The 20,403-nt window shown below is 40.3% G+C and overlaps 2 protein-coding genes across 5 annotated transcripts in view; one reads left to right on the top strand and one right to left on the bottom strand.

Moving 5' to 3' along the window:
• Positions 1-7,326, bottom strand: part of RBM48 (RNA binding motif protein 48) — an 8,987-nt gene extending 1,661 nt beyond the window's left edge. The window contains exons 1-4 of the mRNA XM_011963251.1: positions 7,181-7,326; positions 6,440-6,630; positions 3,534-3,679; positions 847-1,415 (exon numbers count right to left, since the gene is read on the bottom strand). Coding sequence (XP_011818641.1) covers positions 847-1,415; positions 3,534-3,679; positions 6,440-6,630; positions 7,181-7,291 — 1,017 coding nt within the window. The 5' untranslated portion in view covers positions 7,292-7,326. The remainder of the gene's footprint in view (positions 1-846; positions 1,416-3,533; positions 3,680-6,439; positions 6,631-7,180) is intronic.
• A 248-nt stretch (positions 7,327-7,574) lies between these two features.
• Positions 7,575-20,403, top strand: part of PEX1 (peroxisomal biogenesis factor 1) — a 43,235-nt gene continuing 30,406 nt past the window's right edge. For 2 of the 4 annotated variants that reach the window (XM_011963248.1, XM_011963247.1), the window contains exons 1-5: positions 7,581-7,799; positions 14,230-14,373; positions 17,654-17,737; positions 18,482-18,596; positions 18,695-19,461. In XM_011963248.1, coding sequence (XP_011818638.1) covers positions 7,671-7,799; positions 14,230-14,373; positions 17,654-17,737; positions 18,482-18,596; positions 18,695-19,461 — 1,239 coding nt within the window. In that variant the 5' untranslated portion in view covers positions 7,581-7,670. Of the gene's footprint in view, positions 7,800-14,229; positions 14,374-17,653; positions 17,773-18,481; positions 18,597-18,694; positions 19,462-20,403 lie in introns of all 4 variants that reach the window. The other 2 variants (XM_011963249.1, XM_011963250.1) reach the window with 2 other exon arrangements.

Below are 20,403 nucleotides of genomic sequence, written 5' to 3'. Positions count from 1 at the left end.
AAAAAAAAAAAAGACTACCTAGGCAGCACAATCTGATCCTGATCATTTAAGAAGTCTACATTTGAGGCTGGGCACGGTGGCTTATGCCTGTAATCCCAGCACTTTGGGAGGCTGAAGCAGGTGGATCACGAGATCAGGAGATCGAGACCATCCTGGCTAATATGGTGAAACCTCGTCTCTACTAAAAAATACAAAACACTTGCCCTGGCATGGTGGCAGGCACCTGTAGTCCCAGCTACTCGGGAGGCTGATGCAGGAGAATGGTGTGAACCCAGGTGGCAGAGCTTGCAGTGACCGTAGATCCTGAGCGACAGAGTGAGACTCTGTCTCCAAAAAATAAATAAATAAATAAATAAAATAAAGTCTACATTTGAAATGCATACCTAGAGGCCCAATTTTTAGAAATCTCACCTTCTATTGCTCTTTATCACAAAAACAAATTAAGCATTTTTAATTTGATATAAACAGTAATAACTCTAAATTTGAGAGAAATGGAATTTTCCTTCTCAACTTTGGCTCATATTAGAACTACTTGGGGAGCTTTTAACAAAAATGGCAGGTCTGGGCACCACTCTCACAGATTGATTTAATTGGCTAAAACCACTGCTTTAATATTTTGTAACTACAGTGATATAAAATGTCTGTTCATTGTTTAAAGCAAGTGTTAACAGTTCAAAGCAAATAAAATGTTAGCCAAATTCAGTTATGTCAACAGAGAACTATAGAAAAACACATCAAAAAACTAAAAAGTGAAAAAAATTACAATACTATTATTTCCACAAATAATTCCCTATTTAGTCCTATAACCAAATCGTCTCTTAGAACAGTTTTTAAAAATAACCTTACCTCTTTAAGTTTATTCCGAATTAAATTCGCAGTTGTATTCAATGAGTCATCGTGCATATCCACTTTAGACATGTCTGGTAACAGAGGTCCAATCATAACCTCATTACTACCTGAGTTTGTTTCAAGAAAAGTTCCAAGTTTACGATCATCTTCTCTTCTTCTTTTGCGTTCCTGCAGTTGTGTCGTCCTAGGCATAAATCTGTCAACTGCCTCTGAAGACGTAATAGCCTTTTGTGCACCAGGGTAGGCCACTGAGTTCTTACAAGTGTTTATCTGTGTTTTCTGCAAAGAGTCATTGTGGTTATAATGCCCCATTGTTTTATGATGATTTCTACCATCCTTAGAGGAGTTTGATGCTCTGTCTACATGTCCCCCGCATGAACACATACATTTTGAGGAGAAATAACATAAAGGCAATTCACAGGAATACGGAAGATAAGGATTTGAGTTCCCTGCAGAAGTGTTCAAAGCAGCTTTACAAAATCCAGACATCTCTGAGTGGAAGTCTTGTCTAAAATCCTCTGTGTCTTTATGCTCTGTAACCAATTTCTTCTTTGTCACGTAATGGTCTTTATATTACAATGTAAAAGTTGAGGGAAAGAGAAACATAAGTGGTTAATTTATTGTTTTCATCATTGAGAATCATATAATTTTTAAAAATCACTTAAAAATGTTAACAAATTATACTCCAAAAAAATTGTTTCTTGAGAAGGGAATATATTCACATGGTTTAAAACCTAAAATGGATAAAAAGATATACAGCATCAAGTGTTACCCTTTCCTTGCTCTCCATGGGTCTGGTTTCATCCCCATAAGTAATCACTATTGTTTTTTATTTATCTGTTCAGTAAGTTTTACTTTGCCGTCTCCTTTCTCCCATTCTTTTTCTCCCCACTAAAAAAGGTAAATGTAATATCCATTTCTCTGCACCTCTGCATTTTCCATTTCACTGTAGATCTTATATAAGGTTTTCCATCATTATACAGAAAGTTTTTTTTTTTTTTTACAATTTCAGAGTATTCCACTATCTGGATGTATCATGCTCCTTAGCTTCTGTTTGTTAGTTACTAAAGAAAGCACTATGCTTGTCCCATTTCTAGGGCTGGCAAGGGTCTCTTCCCTGGTTTACTCTCCCAAAAGCAGTCTACAACATGGAGTGTGGAAGATGTGGTAAAGATGAAATTGGCTATGTGTTGATGATTGTTAATGTTAATATTAATACATGGGAGATGTGTTAACTTAGTCTCTCTGCCTTTGTGTTTTGAAATTTCCAGGTCGGGTGCAGTGCCTCATGCCTGTAATCCCAGCACTTTGGGAGGCCTAGGCAGGTGGATCACGAGGTCAGAAGATCGAGACCATCCTGGCTAACACGGCAAAACCCCGTCTTTACTAAATATACAAGAAATTAGCCGGGCATGGTGGCAGGCGCCTGTAGTCCCAGCTACTCGGGAGGCTGAGGAAGAAGAATGGCGTGAACCTGGGAGGCGGAGCTTGCAGTGAGCAGAGATCACGCCACTGCCCTCCAGCCTGGGGGACAGAGCAAGACTCCGTTTCAAAATAATAATAATAACTTCTATAATAAGAGTTTTTGAAAAGTAAGACCAAGTATACAAACGCGTCGCACAGATGCTAAAATGCTGATGAAAGAGAGCTTAACTGAAGTGTCCAAGGCCAAACAAGTCAGGTTTAATTCTGAGGTCAGCAGCACGGCAAAAAGATCTTAAGAGGAAGGGGAGCAAATAATGAAGATAATCCTAGGCTGTCACACCAACACTGAGATGATTAAAGCAGTTAAAAAGTAAGCTCTGGAGAAAGAGTCCAAAGCTTGGGTTTTAATCCTTATTTTTGTCCTTAATTCATCTCTAATAATATAGGCCGGTCACAAACTTTCCGAGACTTAGTTTCCTCACCAAGAAAAATTAGGACACAGGTCAGATAATGTCAAAGGTCTTTTTCCACATTAATATTTTATAATTTCCTTTGTCATACAAACACATAAGTTTTCCTGGTGCTATTTATTATCTTACAAGTTAGAGTTCAATGGATACAGATGATGGGGGATTCTCAACAGCTCTCTTGCCAGATTTCTGAGTAAGTTTTCCAAGAGTTTTCCCACTTTATTTCTCTCTACCACTATCTGGTAGAAGGGGCATATGGGGGCATTTAGTCAATTGCTGGTCAAAAGTAAAACTTCTCCATGATTAGCAGTGACAACTAGTCTGCAAATCATAACTGCTTCTCACCGCATTCTCGTCAAAGCCTTAATTCCTTAGCATGGGATACAAGGCTCTTCATGATTCACTTCTTATCCACTTTTCTAAACTTATCTCTCACTGAAAACTTTGAGCTTTGGTTATACTGTATTAACTAAAGTTCCTTAAATGCATGATGCTCATTTATTCCTCTACACACTTAAACATCCTGCCTGGCTTGCCTTTCCTTCTTTTCCTCTCCCTTTTAGTTAATGTCTACTTATCCTTCAAATTTCAGCCACTTCTCACATACTGTAGGAAGTCTTCCATGAACCAACATTTCTCCCTTCTCAACCCAGATTATGTAGTGTGCTGCAGAGAACCCTTACAGTTACTGAATACTGCCTCTCCTCCCACTAGACTAGGAATTGCATGATGACACACCTGGCAGAGTGCCTGACATACAGGAGGCATTTAGCAATATGCTTTCCATACCTTTATTTTCAGTAGTTTTTACTACATATGCCTTCCGCACTTGTAGTTTTTTTCTAGTTTCTTCAACTGTTTCAAATTCTGGCGCATAGCACACATGAAGCAATCCACCAAAGAAACTCTGTTCATCCATTTTTCTCTTGGCTGTCCTGAATGGAAATACAAGATAGCATGGTTTTTTAATCTAGATTTACTTGGGATGAAAGCTTAACTAGTATACAATATCTGGATCTAAAAAGCAAAATCCAACTTTTGCTACGTGTATACATATCCTGTGGATTGGGAATTAAGATGCTCTGCTTGTGGACAGTATTCATCCCACTGCTTGAGTATGTATTTAGAGCCTCCCCTTTTCTTCCCTTCGAGCCTCTTTGTTCTCTAGTCTTTAAACAACTAAGGACCCAGCTGGTTGGCCTGAAGTATGTAAACTGTGGTCATAAAATAGAGCTTTTCTCTGTGGCCCTGAAGAGTTACTTCATACCCAATTAAGCTTTTTCAGCACAACATATTTCTGTAATGGGATTCGTGCCTTAAAAATCAGATGAAAAATACTATAATCATAAAACGTTCAATAACTGAGGAACTATTAAACATATAACAATGAGAAAATGAGAAGAATGTTATTCAGTCAATAAATACTTACTAAACATCTATGATTGGCCAGGTACTACAATAAATTTAACTACTTCTGTATCCAGGGATAATGATAAATACTTGTTGAGATTTTACCATATGCCAGGCAATGTCATAAGTGCTTCACTTGATTTAACACCTAACAACAACCCTGTAATGAAACGGAAGCACTGGGACATTACATAACTTAGCCATGCTCATACTCTGGTTTGCGGAGCAAGGATTCAAATCCAGATATCTTACTTCAGAGCCTATTAGACTAGGCACTTTGGAAAACAGAAAAGCTCGAGAAAATATTTCTCTAACCATGGGAGCTGGCGGGTTGGTTAAGAAAGTGAGATTACATATAACAGCAGCCTGAGAAAACCACACATGACCCAGTAAAATCAAGTGCTTTTGTGGTGGATTATGAGTTCTACTGATAGCACAAGAAAGAAAATATGAATTGTAACAGCCAGAGAAGGATGGGTCTCAGAGCAGATTAGTGAGGAGAACAGAGATCAACATAAAAATAGATAAGGCATTGCATACTTCAGCCTTTTTGGAGCAGAGGTTTATGTCACATAGAAGGCCGGAAAACACTGAGTCAATCTGCAGAAAGGAGTAACAGTAGAAACCACAATAGCTAATGCTTACTGTATTCTGACCAGGAGTCACTCTGCTAAACCCTTTATATGGATTATCTCATTTCATCCTCATACAACCTCAAGAAGTAGATAGGTCCCTTTACCATATACATTTTACAGAACAGGAAAAACTTAAACAGGTTAAATAACTTGTCAAAGATCACAAAGCTAGTAAGCAGTGGAACTGGAAAACTTACTCCAAACCCAATTTTTTTTTCTTTTGAGACACAGTCTCACTCCATCACCCAGGATGGAGTGCAGTAGTCCATAAATGACTCACTGCAACCTCCACCTCCTGGGCTCAACTGATTCTCCCACCTCAGCCTCCCAAGTAGCTGGGACTACAGGAATGCACTACCACGCCCACCTTGATTTCTGTATTTTTAGCAGAGATGGGGTTTTGCCATGTTGGCCAGTCTGGTCTCGAACTCCTGGGTTCAAGCTGTCTGCCCACCTTGGCCTTCCAAAGTGCTGGGATCAAATTCAACTTTTTTGTCTTTTCTTTTTTTTTTCTGGGACAGTCTTACTCTTCCCAGGCTGGAGTGCAATGGCATGATCTTGGCTCACCGCAACCTCTACTTTCTGGGTTCAAGTGATCCTTGTGCCTCAGCCTCCCCAGGAGCTGGGATTAAAGGCTTGCACCAACACAGCTGGCTAATTTTTGTATTTAGTAGAGTCAGGGTTTCACCATGTTGGCCAGACTGGTCTTGAACTCCTGACCTCAGGTGATCCACCTACCTCCACCTCCCAAAGTGCTGGGATTACAGGTGTGAGCCACATGCCTGGCATCAAACCCAAATTTTTTCTTTTTTTTTTTTGAGACGGAGCCTCGCTCTGTCATCCAGGCTGGAGTGCAGTGGTGTGATTTCTGCTCACTGTAATCTCCATCTCCCAGGTTCAAGCGATTCTCATGCCTCAGCCACCTGAGTAGCTGGGACTACGGGTCCGCACCACCACACCTGGCTAATTTTTTTTGTATTTTTAGTAGAGCCGGGGTTTCCATCATGTTGGCCAGGCTGGTCTTGAACCCCTGACCTCAAATGATCTGCCTGCCTCGGTCTCCCAAAGTGCTCTGATTACAGGCATGAGGCGTGAGTTATTGGCGCCCAGCCCTCAAATCCATTTTTTTTTTTTTTTTTTGAGGTGGAGATCCCCTCTTGTTGCCCTGGCTGGAGTGCAATGGCACAATCTCGGCTCACTGTAACCTCTGCCTCCTGGGTTCAAGCGATTCTCCTGCCTCAGCCTCCTGAGTAGCTGGGATTACAGGTATGTGCCACTAGACCCGGTTAATTTTGTATTTTTGGTAGAGACCGGGTTTCACCATGTTGGCCAGGCTGGTCTCAAACTCCTCACCTCGTGATCCGCCCACCTCGGCCTCCCAGAGTGCTGTGATTGCAGGCGTAAGCCACCGCACCTGGCCAAACCCAACTTTTACTCTACCACGCTACAGGACATTAAATTGTTAAGCATGGGAATGATGTGATGGATACAGTGTTTCAGTAAAGTTAACCTGTAAAAAGGCTGGAGGAAGATATGCTAGATTACATTTTGGGGTAATTCAGATATGAATGAGGGAAACTTGGGGCCAAAATGACAGAAATATGAATGGAAGAAATGAGGAAACGAGTCATTGCTTAACTTGCACCTTACCTTGCACTTTGTAAGTTCATAAATTTAATAAGATAAACTTCAGTAAAGTCTTCTGCTGGGTATTCATCTAGAGCATTGTACTGTTCAATTGCACCATATAAAGCGAATCGCTCAACTAATTCCTTCATGACTCCCACAGCAGGAACTCCTTGTATTAGTAAGTACTGAGATTCCAAATTGATTGTATATACCTGAAAGAAATGCAGAGTTATTAAACGTATTTCGCAAATAAGCCTAGGATGAATCTGCCTTTTTTTTTTTTAAACAGAACTTTGAAAACAAGAAATAATCTGTTCAACCCAGTCAGCAAAAAACACAAAATAAAATTTCTGCCGTTCCCTCTGCATAAAGACTAACAGTCCATGTGAGAGGCTACCTAAGGCATATAACAGACTACCTTCAGTCGACATTTTTTTCCAGAAATTGAGTCGGCAGAAGTCACTGGGAACAATCACTCAACGAATATTCACTGAGTGCCTACCTGTGCCAAGTAGTACTGTAAACACAGAAGATCCAATGACTAAAACCAAGCCCTATTCTCATGGAGTTGATGTTCTAATAGTTGACCAAAAGGGTCGTGAGAATCTTTGGTACCTGGCCCAGAGTTCTTCATGCTAGCTCTAACTAGCGACAGATCTGACGGAAGCCTTGTCGTGTCTTTATTTCCGTAGGTTAGCCGTATGGCGCTAGCGCTCACAAAAAGCTACCGAGGAGAGCGAATGAAACCAAAAATCACTTTACCTTGACAGCACGAGGCCGTCGTCCCTCCCGATATTTGGCCCGCGTGTCGCACACCGCCCTCTGGACGTGGTGGTCGAATAAACTGCCTAGCTCCCCACCGCTCGACGCCATCTTGCCTACTTTGATCCTCGCAGGGAGGACAACATCCGCCCTGCTAAGCTCCCTTTTATCCAATAAGACAGCGGGATGAGTTAAGGAGTGTCAGGATTGGCTGGAGAATCGACAGAGTCGGCCATCGTTTCCTGCGTGCGAGGATTTGATGAACGAGGTGCCGCCCCCGAGCGGCTCGGCGGAGAGGAGCGCTGGGTGACAGAAGCTTTCTTGTCTCACCCTACTACAGGCTTACGGCGGGACGCGCAGCGGGGAGAGGGGGCGGGGCCGCAGGGGGCGGGGCCGATCGATCTCCTCCGGTTCCGACGTCCTCGGCCTGCTGGGTCCCGTGTCCTTTGCGGCGCTAGGGTGGGCAAACCCAGAGCGACGCTTCGGGACGATGTGGGGCAGCGATCGCCTGGCGGGTGCTGGGGGAGGCGGGGCGGCAGTGACTGTGGCCTTCACCAACGCTCGCGACTGCTTCCTCCATCTGCCGCGGCGTCTCGTGGCCCAGCTGCACCTGCTGCAGGTAACGTGCTGGCGCCGGGCCACCTGATCTTCATCCTGGGGTCGGACAAGGCCGAAGCCTTTCAGGGACGCGGCGGGACACCGGCTGCCACCTGGACGCCGCCGAGGCGCGCAGAGATCAGGGTCCCTCGACGGCAGGGCCCTTCTGGGTAGTCTCTGCGTCCCGCAAGTCCAGTGCAGCCCTGGGCTCGTCTTATCCCAGGTCTTTTCACTTGGTGAAACTGGGCCTAGAATTGTCCTAATATTCTACCACTGTTTTTATAAATATTCCTCATTCCAGGCTGGAAAAGTTCCTGAGAAGTGGTTTGTTTTTATTATTTTAAAAGGTGTTTTTCTTGCCAGTCATTTCGTTACCTGCGCTGCTGCCGTCCGGGCCGCGAGAGGGAGGCGCAGAGTTGTTGGTGGAGCCCCTGTCGGTCCCCGGGGACTGAGCACCGCGTCCCATGAGCGGGAAAGCTTAATACAGTGATGGTTCTGCCCTGCCTCCCTGACCCTCGGAACACAGCTGTAGTGTGTCAGGAACACATAACGTAGTTAAGATCACTTGAAGCTCTGCGATCAGTCGCCCTTCTGGACGTTGTGGTTGGGATGTTTCACAGTTCTAACTACCGGTGGAGATACAGCGTCCATATTTTCATAATTAAAAATAGAGGCACATGGCCTCACGAGTTTGAGTGTGGTTATGGGGGCAAAAGGACGGCGTATTTGAAATCTTCATAAATCCTGGATGCATGGTACCCACCAGTGGCTAATCTATGCAATGAATAAAGAGTTTGCAATAATTTCAAGCATCCCTTCTTTCCGCTTGAGTTACTTCTCCTTTCCTAGGGGAAGATTTTTTTGGTCCATTGAAAACATGAGTTCAGCAGAATCCTCCTATCATCGTCGTTATTATTTTTTACTACTAAGTAGACAATCTTTTGGTTTTTGATGGGCTTTATGGTTAGAGACAAATCAGTCACTGTCACCAAGTTCCAGGTAGAAGTTGGTTCAGTGCTCTGTCAGCTTCGATGGGATTTTCCAACATATTTTCAAATCCGCTCATGATAGTAGGAATGCTTTCTTACAGTAACTCTAATTTGATCCTAAGATGTAGTTGTTACCTTACATTCATGAGTGTTTAAGAATTTAGTGGTCTTGATCTTTGTTTTAAATTTTGAGCCTTTGAGAAGTATTTATAAGAATTAATTCATGTTACCTTACATTCGCCACTATTTGAGAATTTAGTGGTCTTGATCTTGTTTTAAATTTTGAGCCTTCAAGAAGTACTTATAAGAACTAATTCATGCATATCTTTTTGAAATGTAAATGTCTTTAGCCCTGGAACAAATTGCTGTTTCTGTTCAGCCCATATTAGCAGAATAGGTCAACTTTGCTTTCTAATTATCAATGTAATAAGTTTATGACTTTATAGATTCCATAAATCTATACATTTATTTCTTGATGAATTATATAAATTTATATAATTTATGTTTTGTAGAAAATTTGGAAAACATGGAAAATTGTTAACAGGAAAATAAATTACCCATAATCCCAGAACTTAGAGGTGACTAATGTTGACAGTTTGGATCAAATCTTCCAGTTTTGTTTCTAATCTTCATTTTTAACAGAAATGAAGTCCTATATACACACATACAGTTTTGTGTCCTAGTGTTTTTATTTAATGTTATTATGAGTGTTTTATTTTGTTAAAAGGTCATCATTTTAAGTTGTTAATTAGTATTCTAGCACAAATTTGCCATAATTTATTTAATTGTTCACTATGATTGACTATTTAGATTGTACTTAATTTTTAGGCATTAGAAGTGATAAACTATATTTTAATCAAACGTTGAAAATAACACATCTTTGTTTAGAAAACATCATTTTTTCTGGTTGTCTAAGATAGATTCCCAGAATTCTTGGGTTAGAGGCCATAGATAATTATGAAAGCCAAAAGGTTCACAAGTTGGGAGTTAATACTTGAATTACCTTATTTGGGGTGAAACATTGGGTACATAATACAGATCATGCAGTAATGGAAGAGGGGTTGGAACAATGGTTTTCTGGCCTATGTCAGACTTACTTTGAAGCTTTTAAGAATACAGATGTTCTGTTGGGAGCCCGAGACGGGCGGATCACGAGGTCAGGAGATCGAGACCATCCTGGCTAACACGGTAAAATCCCGTCTCTACTAAAACTACAAAAAAAAATTAGCTGGGCCTGGTGGCGAGGGCCTCTAGTCCCAGCTACACGGGAGGCTGAGGCAGGAGAATGGCGTGAACCCAGGGGGCGGAGCTTGCAGTGAGCCGAGATCGCGCCACTGCACTCCAGCCTGGGCGACAGAGCGAGACTCTGTCTCAAAAAAAAAAAAGAATACAGATGTTCTGATCAACCCTCTGACCTATCAAATCAAAATCTTAGGGAATAGACTTTAGGCATCTCTAATTTTAAAAAATTTATTCAGGCTACTTGGATGCACAAAAGAGTTGAGACCTACTGTCCTAGAATCATAGAATGTTAATGACCATAGAGACCTTAAGCATCTAGGTTATTTCTGTATGTTTACACGTAAGGAAAATGGCATTCCTAGGCCAGTACCATTGCCATGCAGCTAATTTGCCCTCTTGTCTATAGCTCACTCTGCGTCACCCAACCTACCCTTCTCACTGTTTCTTCTATAACCAATCTCCTTCACACTTCTGTTCTCTTACTCATGCCATTCTTCCCTCAGTCATTTTTCTTCCTTCCATACAAATTCCATGTCTTTGAAAAGAGCATAATCCTACATCTCCCACATAGCTTTCCAATTCTCTGTTGCCCACGTTTGTCTCCCTTTCAATACTTCTCTATTGTGTTACGTGACACATCACATTTGATATACTTTGTTCTGTGTTTCGAGTATTCTCTTGTTTACTCAAGTCATTATTTCGGGACTGACTCCCCAGTAGATGCTTTAAGTCAGGATTTCTCAACCTTGGCACTGTTGACATTTTGAGCTGGATAATTTTTTGTTTTGGGGGCTCTCCTGTACATTTTAAATGTTTAACAGCACCCTTGGTCTCTATCCAGTAGATGCCTGTACTGCCTCCCCCTATTTGTGACAACCAGAAAGGTCTTCAGACATTGTCAGATGTCTACTGAAGGACAAAATCACCTCTGGTTGAGAACCACTGCTTCAACTAAGTTACCTTCTCTGTACTCAGAACTTGATGTGATTGCAACAGAGAGAGAGGATTCATATACACAGTGCATGCAAACGAACCTAAATCACCATTCGGATATGGCCACACAGTTTTCATTTCCCTTGTGTTAGCAAGAGATACCCCAGGCTTTGGACCTGGACATTCCTAAGGCATTCCGACGGATGGTTTTACCTGCAGATTTCCTGGTAATACTGATACCTCAGTTTGGGTCAAAGAAGATCAATTAATTGATTGATTTGATTTGACTCCTGGAAAAGAGGCTCCTTTCTAGCTGTCTCTTTCTTCTCTTTACCTGAATAGCCAGGGCTCTGTGGTTCAAGTGAAGTATTTTGACATAAAAATTAGAACATTGGTCTGCAAAGTTTGCTAAATCTAACTGAGCACATATTATGATTTTATGGAGCTGGTTACTCCTTTTTGACCAAATAGATAATTAGAAGTATTTTTCCTCCTCAATAATGTTCATTTCTCCTTTTTTTCAGAGAGCTGGTAGAGTTTCCTTTTTTTGATATTTCAGGGCATCTCTCATATTTGCATCTCTTAAGTTTCTTCATATGAAGTAGGATTGATCTGGATTATGTATTGCTGACTCTGATGAAAACCCACAGAAAGTATCTGGAACTTGATCACCTTCATTCATGTAATAGCTCACACAGTTACGGCTGACATAGTAACTGAAGACTTTTGATTCCAAAGCTAGGCAAAATACACTCAGTTGAAAGAATTTGTCAGCCAGAACAGTTGGACTGTTTTGTGAAAATTGTGAGAAAAATTACACAACTAAATGATACATGATGATGGCTTTCTTAAATATAAAATTGTAATAATGTGTTTAATTTCCAGTACATGATACTGTCCCAGAAGTGACTCCAACATTGTTTGAAATTTGTTTCATTTAAAGAAACATAAACTGGCCGCGGTGGCTCATATCTGTAATCCCAGTACTTTAGGAGGCAGAGGTGGGCAGATCACCTGAGGTCAGGAGTTTGAGACCAGCCTGGCCAACATGGTGAAACCCCGTCTCTACTAAAAATACAAAAATTAGTTGGGCATGGTGGTGGGGGCCTGTAATCCCAGCTACTTGGGAGGCTGAGGCAGGAGAATTGCTTATATCTGGAAGGTGGAGGTTGCAGTGAGCCGAGACTACACCACTGCCTTCCAGCCTGGGTGACAGAGTGAGACTCTGTCTCAAAAAAAAAAAAAAAAAAAGAGAGAGAAAAAGTAAGAAACATAAAGACTGGGCATGTTGGCTCATGCCTGTAATCCCAGCACTTTGAGAGATTGAGGACTGAGGTGGGAAGATCACTTGAGCCCAGGAGGTTAAGGCTGCAGTAAGCAGTGAGCTGTGATTGTGCCACTGCACTCGAGCCTGGGCAACACAGTGAGATCCTGTCTCAGGAAAAAAAATTCCATGTAAATGAATGAATTTGATATTTAATATTTTAAATTAATGAAAAATGTTCTGTAGAGATGTAGATCTTGCCATGTTGCCCAGGCTGGCTTTGAACTTCTGGGCTCAAACAATCCTCCTGTCTCAGCCTCCCAAAGTATAAAGATTACACATGTGAGCCACTGCGCCTGGCCTAATATTTTTAACTTAATGAATTTATTTTGATATAAATAAATTAATAACACTGAAGCTTCCTGATATAATGTCTTTTTTTGTGTGTGATGGGTTCTCACTCTGTTGCCCATGCTGGAGTGTAATGGCACTATCATGACTCACTGTAGCCTCAACCTTCCTGACTCAAGTGATCCTCCCACCTTGGCTTCCCAAGTAGATGGGACCACAGGTGTATGCCACCACACCTGGCTGGTTTTTAAAATTTATTATTGATACATATTAATAAAATTCTTTTTATTTTATAAATGATATATGTGGCTGGGCATGGTGGCTCAAGCCCCCGACAATTTGGGAGGCTGAGGTGGGAGGATCACTTGAGGCCAGGAGCTTAAGACCAGCCTAAGCAACATAGTGAGATCCCATCTCTATAGAAAAAAAAAATTAGCTAGGTGTGGTTGTGTATGCCTGTATTCCTAGCTACTCAGGAGCCTGAGGTGAGAGGATTGCTAGAGCCCAGGAGTTTCAAGTTACAGTGACCTATGATTGTGCCACTGCACTCCAGCCTGGGCAACAGAGCAAAATCCTGTCTCAAAAAAAAAAAAAAGTTTGAAAATGCTTATGATACAATATAGGTAGGGGAAAAGGAATATTAAATTGTGCCTATATGAACACAACTCTATGAAAAACTTGCACATAGAAAAAAGGATTAACAAGAAATAGACCAAATTGTTCACATGGTTGTCTTTCTTTTTTGTGGAGAGAATATCAGTAGTTCATTTGTTTCCTTCCAAGTTTATATATTTTCCAAGGTCTCTATAATGAGTTTGTAATTGTTTAATCATAGAAAACCCTTTTTTGGTCCTTGGCCACAAACACATGTTTTATGTAATTGCTCTTTTAATGAGAATAAATGTTATATTTTGCTTTGTTTAAAACCTATATTCCCATAGTTATATGAGTTAATTATTAAGAGACTGCATAATATAACGTTTCTGGAAGGGTACAGAAGAAACAGCAGTAATTACCTCTGAGAACAGGGACATGGCTTCACATTTTACCCTCTCGTACATTTTGTGCTTTTGCCACATGCATTTATTGTTATTCCAATAAATAAGTAAATAAATATGGATTGCATACTCCATCTGGTTGGTATTTCATAATTCTAAAACTATACTGCTACATTTTTAAAGATGATATATGTTTCTACTTATTAACTTATATGTTAAAATAGTAAATTTATAGCTTATTTAATAGTTTCCCTATTGATAGGCATTTAAGACAGTCTCAACTGTTTACCATTATAGAAAATACTGCACAGATAGCTTTTGCTGTAGTTTCTTTTTTCTTTGAATAATTAATTGGGAATAAATGCTCAAATAATTATATGTGGCTCAACTGCTATGTAAGTGTATTGACTGACCACTGCCATTTTGAATTCTGAAAGGGTTGATTAAATTTATAACACTGCCATAAGAATATAAGGGTATTGGCTTTATTAGCATCACCAGCATTGGATGTTGGAAATGATTATAGATTTTTAAATGCTACAACAAATGTAGATAACAGAGAACTATCTGTAGAACTCTTTTTGTACGTGTGAATTGAAATAATAGTTCATTTTCATGTGAATCCAGAAAAATGTATATGAAAACTTTTTTTCCTCTCATTTCTTATATGAATAGAATCAAGCTATAGAAGTGGTCTGGAGTCACCAGCCTGCATTCTTGAGCTGGGTGGAAGGCAGGCATTTTAGTGATCAAGGTGAAAATGTGGCTGAAATTAACAGACAAGTTGGTCAAAAACTTGGACTCTCAAATGGGGGACAGGTAAGCACATGTGATGGCAATAACTTTCTTCTAACGTCACATAATAAAGCAATAGAAATAAAATTAAAAGTTTAGATTTTTTGTTAAAGGAGGTGAGATGACACCTAATTTGTATGCTATTAATGTAACTAGTCTAGTCTATTGAAGCTGACTGTACTCTGTGTTTAGGTCATTATCTTGTATTTTACCATACTCCCTACTTGCTTCTTATTCTACTATTTAACTCATTTTCCACATTCCCTAATTTTGGTTTCGTGAAATTATTTTTCCTTTTGAATTACTAGGTTCTACTTACTATTATTGAACTTTGTTTCTGATATATTTTATAACCTTCCATGGTCTCACTTGATTAAAAAATTCAGCTGGGTGCGGCGGCTCACACCTATAATTCCAGCACTTTGGGAGGCCGAGGTGGGCAGATAACTTGAAGTCAGGAGTTGGAGACCAGCCTGGCCAACATGGTGAAGCCCCTCATCTCTACTAAAAATTCAAAAATTAGCTGGGCATGGTGGCAGGCGCCTGTAATCCCAGCTACTTGGGAGGCTGAGGCAGGAGAATTGCTTGAACCTGGGAGGCATAGGTTGCAGTGAACTGAGATTGCACTGCTGCACTTCAGCTGGGTGATAAGAGTGAAACAATGTCTTGAAAAAAATAAAAAATTCTACAACAGAGGGTTATTATTTTTCCATTTTTGTCTTCCCTTATGAGTTTAATATGCTTAGATTATAAACCTGAAAGCTTAAATACCCATGTCTATTTTTTGTTTTCTTATGTTTATCAAGTTATTCCTTTAAACATTTTCTAAACTGTAGGAATAATACGAGGTTGGGCTCAGTGGCTTATACCTGTAATCCCAGTGCTTTGGAAGGCCAAGGTGGGAGGACCACTTGAGGCCACGAGTTCAAGATTAGCCTGGCTAGGCAACATAGCAAGACCCTATCTCTACAAAAAAATAAAAAATTTAGCTGGGCATAGTAGTGCATGCTTGTAGCCCCAGCTACTCAGCAGACTGAGGTAGGAGGAATGCTTGAGCCCAGGAATTTGAGTGACCTATGATTATGCACTCCAGCTGGGGGCAACAGCAAGACCCTGTCTCTTAAAAGAAGAAGATGTAGTAATAATATGTATTCATTGTAACTATTTTACCATTGAAAGTAAAAATGAGTTTTTACCCTTCCCCAGTCCAATCCTCAGAATGAATGTCTACTGTTTTGGAGGATCTCAGTAGACCTTTAGGATTGGAAGAATGAGATCATTCATATTTTCTGCAATTATTGTCCCACAAAATATTTCAGATACCTTTCCATGTATTACAAACAATGTGCATTTAACATGTCTCTCTTTGTCTCTCACTCTCTGTGTCTTTATGATCCTCTGCTGCAGCCCTGCCACTAAGACACTATCTCCTGAAGAATCACTGATAGGAACAGAAAGTGGACTGACTAGCCGAGGAGTCCTTAGCTTCTTAGGGGGCGGGAGCTGCTTTGTGCTTTCACAGAATCAGATATATATGTGGACTGAAACATTTAAAAACAGAATAGCCAAGGGTGCTATACATATAAAACTTATATAGATGCGGCTACACTGCTCTCTATTACCGATTTCCCATGACAATACACGAGAGTGCTATGTCTGTTTAACTTGTTTTAAGCACAGACTAATCTTGTTTATGCATGTTTTTGATGCGAAGAGACTAGAGAAATCTATAAACCTAGCACTAATCTCTTGCATACTCTAAATTGTTGCTAGAATCTTAAAATTTTAGCGACAGATGGACCTTAGAAATCATTAACTTTGGTGCTTCGTTCTACAATACAAGGAGATGGAATATTTTACCCAGGATTGCTTAGCAAGTTACAGTTCCGCCCTCTGAGTACCCGGCACTTCCCTGTGGGCATCAACTTCCTGATTTTCAAGTCTTACTTAGTCTCTGAAGAATCCTACTTGTTTTTTTTTTTTTGCAGTGGCCGGATCTCAGCTCACTGCAAGCTCTGCCTCTCGGGTTCACGCCATTCTCCTGCCTCAGCCTCCCGAGTAGGTGGGACTACAGGCGCCCGCCACCTCGCCCAGCTAGTTTTTTGTATTTTTTAGTAGAGACGGGGTTTCACCGTGTTAGCCAGGAAGGTCTCGATCTCCTGACCTCGTGATCCGCCCGTCTCGGCCTCCCAAAGTGCTGGGATTACAGGCTTGCGCCACCGCGCCCGGCCCCTACTTGTTTTTAACTCCCATTTGCTTTGAAGTGACTTTACCTGAATTTTTTTTAGATCCCTTATTGCAGCAATGCCACTAAGAAACTGAGTCTCTAGCTTCTTGGTGGGCAGGAGCTGCTTTGTGCTTGCTCAGAATCATCCTTTTCAGTAAGGGAGATATTGAAGAGAAATTTACTGAGGAGTCTGGGGATGAGGCACTCAGGGAAATTCTGCTCCAGTCCACAAAAGCAGAGAGGAAGAGTTGGTTACCTAGAGTATTTAACATGCAGAGGCTTTGGATTTTACTCCTTTAATCCTTGGAAATGCCTATAGAAGGGGAAAGGAAGTAAGATGGTGCCTCCAGCTTATAGACATACTAGTGTTTTATAAATTTAAACTATAATGAAAGGGTATTATTTGTTTTACTTAACTTTTAGCTGTGAAGGATTATACTTCTAAATATTTGTCTCCAATGTCTATTTCAGTGTATTTTTCACTTTTCTTGAAGCAGCATGGCTGTTGCAAAACTTCTAGAAATAATGAGAATATTTACATATTAGATCAAGCCATAACTTGATGATATAGTCATTTCTTCTTATATTTTTTACTTACATTTTTACATTTTAGTGATTACTTTCATTTTTGAAAAATGTGTCTTGCTGAGATGTATTTTTCTTCATTCTGTAATTAGTTATGAAACAGTTTTTCCTAAAATGCTGAGTATATCAAGTCCTGGATAAGAATAAGTACTCAATAAATATTTGTCACATGAAAGACTACACATATAGCCAGGCACAGTGGCTTGCACCTGTTTTCCCAGCTACTCAGGAGGCTGAGGCGGGAGGATTGCTTGAGCCCAGGGTTTCCAGGCTGCAGTGAGCTATGATTGTACCACTGCACTTCAGCATGGGTGACAGAGCCAGTCCCCATCTCTCAAAACAGAAAGACTACATAGACTACATATACACCCCCCTCCAAAACACACACACACATCTACTTACCTAAAATGGTAAGAAGACAGCTTCTTATTTTCTAGTGTATGACACATAAAAGTTTTTTAAAAGTAGTTTTAAATTTTTAATTTTTTCTAGGTATTTCTCAAGCCATGTTCCCATGTGGTATCTTGTCAACAAGTTGAGGTGGAACCCCTCTCGGCAGATGATTGGGAGATACTGGTAAAGAAAACCAAATAAGAACTCTCTCATTTAAGGTTAAATTACTTCACAATATCAATGTCTTTAGATTTCTCTTCTCTAAGCTTTATTATATATTCTGAGTTGGTTTTGAATTATAAGAATGAATTGGGGCCAGCACAGTAGCTCATGCCTATAATCCCAGGACTTTGGGAGGCCAAGGCAGGTGGATTGCTTGAGACCAGGAGTTCAAGACCAGGCTGGGCAACATGGTGAAACCCCGTCTCTACTAAAAATACAAAAATTAGCTGCACATGATAGTGCGTGCCTTTAGTCCCAGCTGCTTGGGAGGCTGAGGCAGGAGGATTGCTTGAGCCCAGAAAGCCAAGGCTGCAGTGAGTCAAGATCATGCCATTGTACTCTAATTTGGACAACAGAGTGAGACCTTGTCTCAAATAAAAAAAAAAGAATAAATTGATAGAGATCTAATGTACAACCTGACGACTATAGGTAATAAAATTGTATTGGGGATTCATGTTAAATGAGTAGATTTTAACTACTCTTACCACAAAAACAAAAAAGTGGGTAACTGTGAGATGATGTATATGTTAATTTACTTCACTATAGTAACCATTTTACTATCTATATGTAGCTCATAACATCATGTTGTATATATTAAATATGCACATTAAAATTTGTTTTTTAAAAATGAATTGAGATTTTTCCTACTAGACATGGAATGGACAAAATGTAAACGGAGTTGATCTTTTTGTCTGTTGGTTCTAGGAGCTGCATGCTGTTTCCCTTGAACAGCATCTTCTAGATCAAATTCGAATAGTTTTTCCAAAAGCCATTTTTCCTGTTTGGGTTGATCAACAAACGTACATATTTATCCAAATCGGTAGGTGCTATTGTAATATTTGCTGTCATATTCTACACTATAGCATTGAGTCCAAAGTAGAAATGAATGTACACTAATAAGCTTTATTTTCTACACAGTTGCACTAATACCAGCTGCCTCTTATGGAAGGCTGGAAACTGACACCAAACTCCTTATTCAGCCAAAGACACGCCAAACCAAAGAGAATACATTTTCAAAAGCTGATGCTGAATATAAAAAACTTCCTAGTTATGAAAGAGACCAGAAAGGCATAATGAAAGAACTTCAAACCAAGCAACTTCAGTCAAATGCTGTGGGAATCACTGAATCTAATGAAAACGAGTCAGAGATTCCAGTTGACTCATCATCAGTAGCAAGTTTATGGACTATGATAGGAAACATTTTTTCCTTTCGATCTGAGAAGAAACAAGAGACATCCTGGGGTTTAACTGAAATCAATGCGTTCAAAAATATGCAGTCAAAGGTTGTTCCTCTAAACAATATTTTCAGAGTATGCAAATCTCAACCTCCTAGTATATATAATGCGTCAGCAACCTCTGTTTTTCATAAACACTGTGCCATTCATGTATTTCCTTGGGACCAGGAATATTTTGATGTAGAGCCCAGCTTTACTGTGACATATGGAAAGCTAGTTAAGCTACTTTCTCCAAAGCAACAGCAAAGTAAAACAAAACAAAATGTCTTATCACCTGAAAAAGAGAAGCAGATGTCAGAGCCACTAGATCAAAAAAAAACTAGGTCAGATCATAGTGAAGAAGATGAGAAGGCCTGTGTGCTACAAGTAGTCTGGAATGGACTTGAAGAATTGAAGAATGCCATCAAATACACCAAAAATGTAGAAGTTCTCCATCTTGGGAAAGTCTGGGTTAGTATAAATTTTATAACTTGGGAGAAATTTTATGTGGCTTAAACATCCCCAAATTATGAATTAGAATAGTATTTCATATATAAATTGAAAATCAATTAAAAAGAAACACAGTGCCTAAAGCTTTGGGGGACACATTTACACTTTGCAGTAAAGTCCTTGTATGGATAAAGATTGTGTATTTTCTGGCCAAGTAAGCTTGAATAGGTACAAGCTTAGGTAGGTTCAGGCCCAGAGAGGTCAAAATTACTTGCCTGAGATTGCATAGTTAGTAAGTGTCGATTCAAACCTAGGCAGATTGACTTGGGGGTTCATCAGCATGGAGTGCCCTACAAAGCCTCCCACCTTTAATGCTTGCAGATTTGTTCCCCAGTTACTGAAAGCAACTTGTTAATACTTAGGGAAAAGGGCCAGTATAGGGAGAAATCCATGGCATGAGGTAACCTTCCTGCTGCATGTGGTGGCACCTGGATTGGAATGCATCCAGAAGCTGGTTACCCTGCTGGTGTCTGCTCTTTAATTTGTGTATAACAGAGAGGAAGTAGACATGGCAACTAGTGTTCCAGCCCCTCATCCTGGCCACAAATATTAATGCTACCTTTATATGACGTAAGTCACTAGTCCATTTATTTGAACCTAAATTTGAACCACTGTAAAGTAAGACTTCATAGTGATAAAGAGAGGAACCTGTTAGGAAAGGGAATAAAATAGAAAGGGAAGGTTGTCTCCTTTTGTAGATTTTTTTTTTCTCCAACAGTTTTACCTGTGACCTTTATGCAAATAACTGGCAAAGCATTAATCCCTTTGGCCTACATCATTTTCTTTTCTTTTTTTTTTTTTTGTTTTGAGACGGAGTCTTGCTCTGTTGCCCAGGCTGGAGTGCAGTGGCCGGATCTCAGCTCACTGCAAGCCCCGCCTCCCGGGTTTACGCCATTCTCCTGC

The sequence above is a fragment of the Colobus angolensis genome, unplaced genomic scaffold (assembly GCF_000951035.1).
Source record: "Colobus angolensis palliatus isolate OR3802 unplaced genomic scaffold, Cang.pa_1.0 Scaffold605, whole genome shotgun sequence".
Taxonomy (NCBI): Eukaryota; Metazoa; Chordata; class Mammalia; order Primates; family Cercopithecidae; genus Colobus; species Colobus angolensis.
The sequence above is the reverse complement of the archived record's forward strand: the minus strand, read 5'-3'. Positions and strand labels throughout refer to the sequence as shown.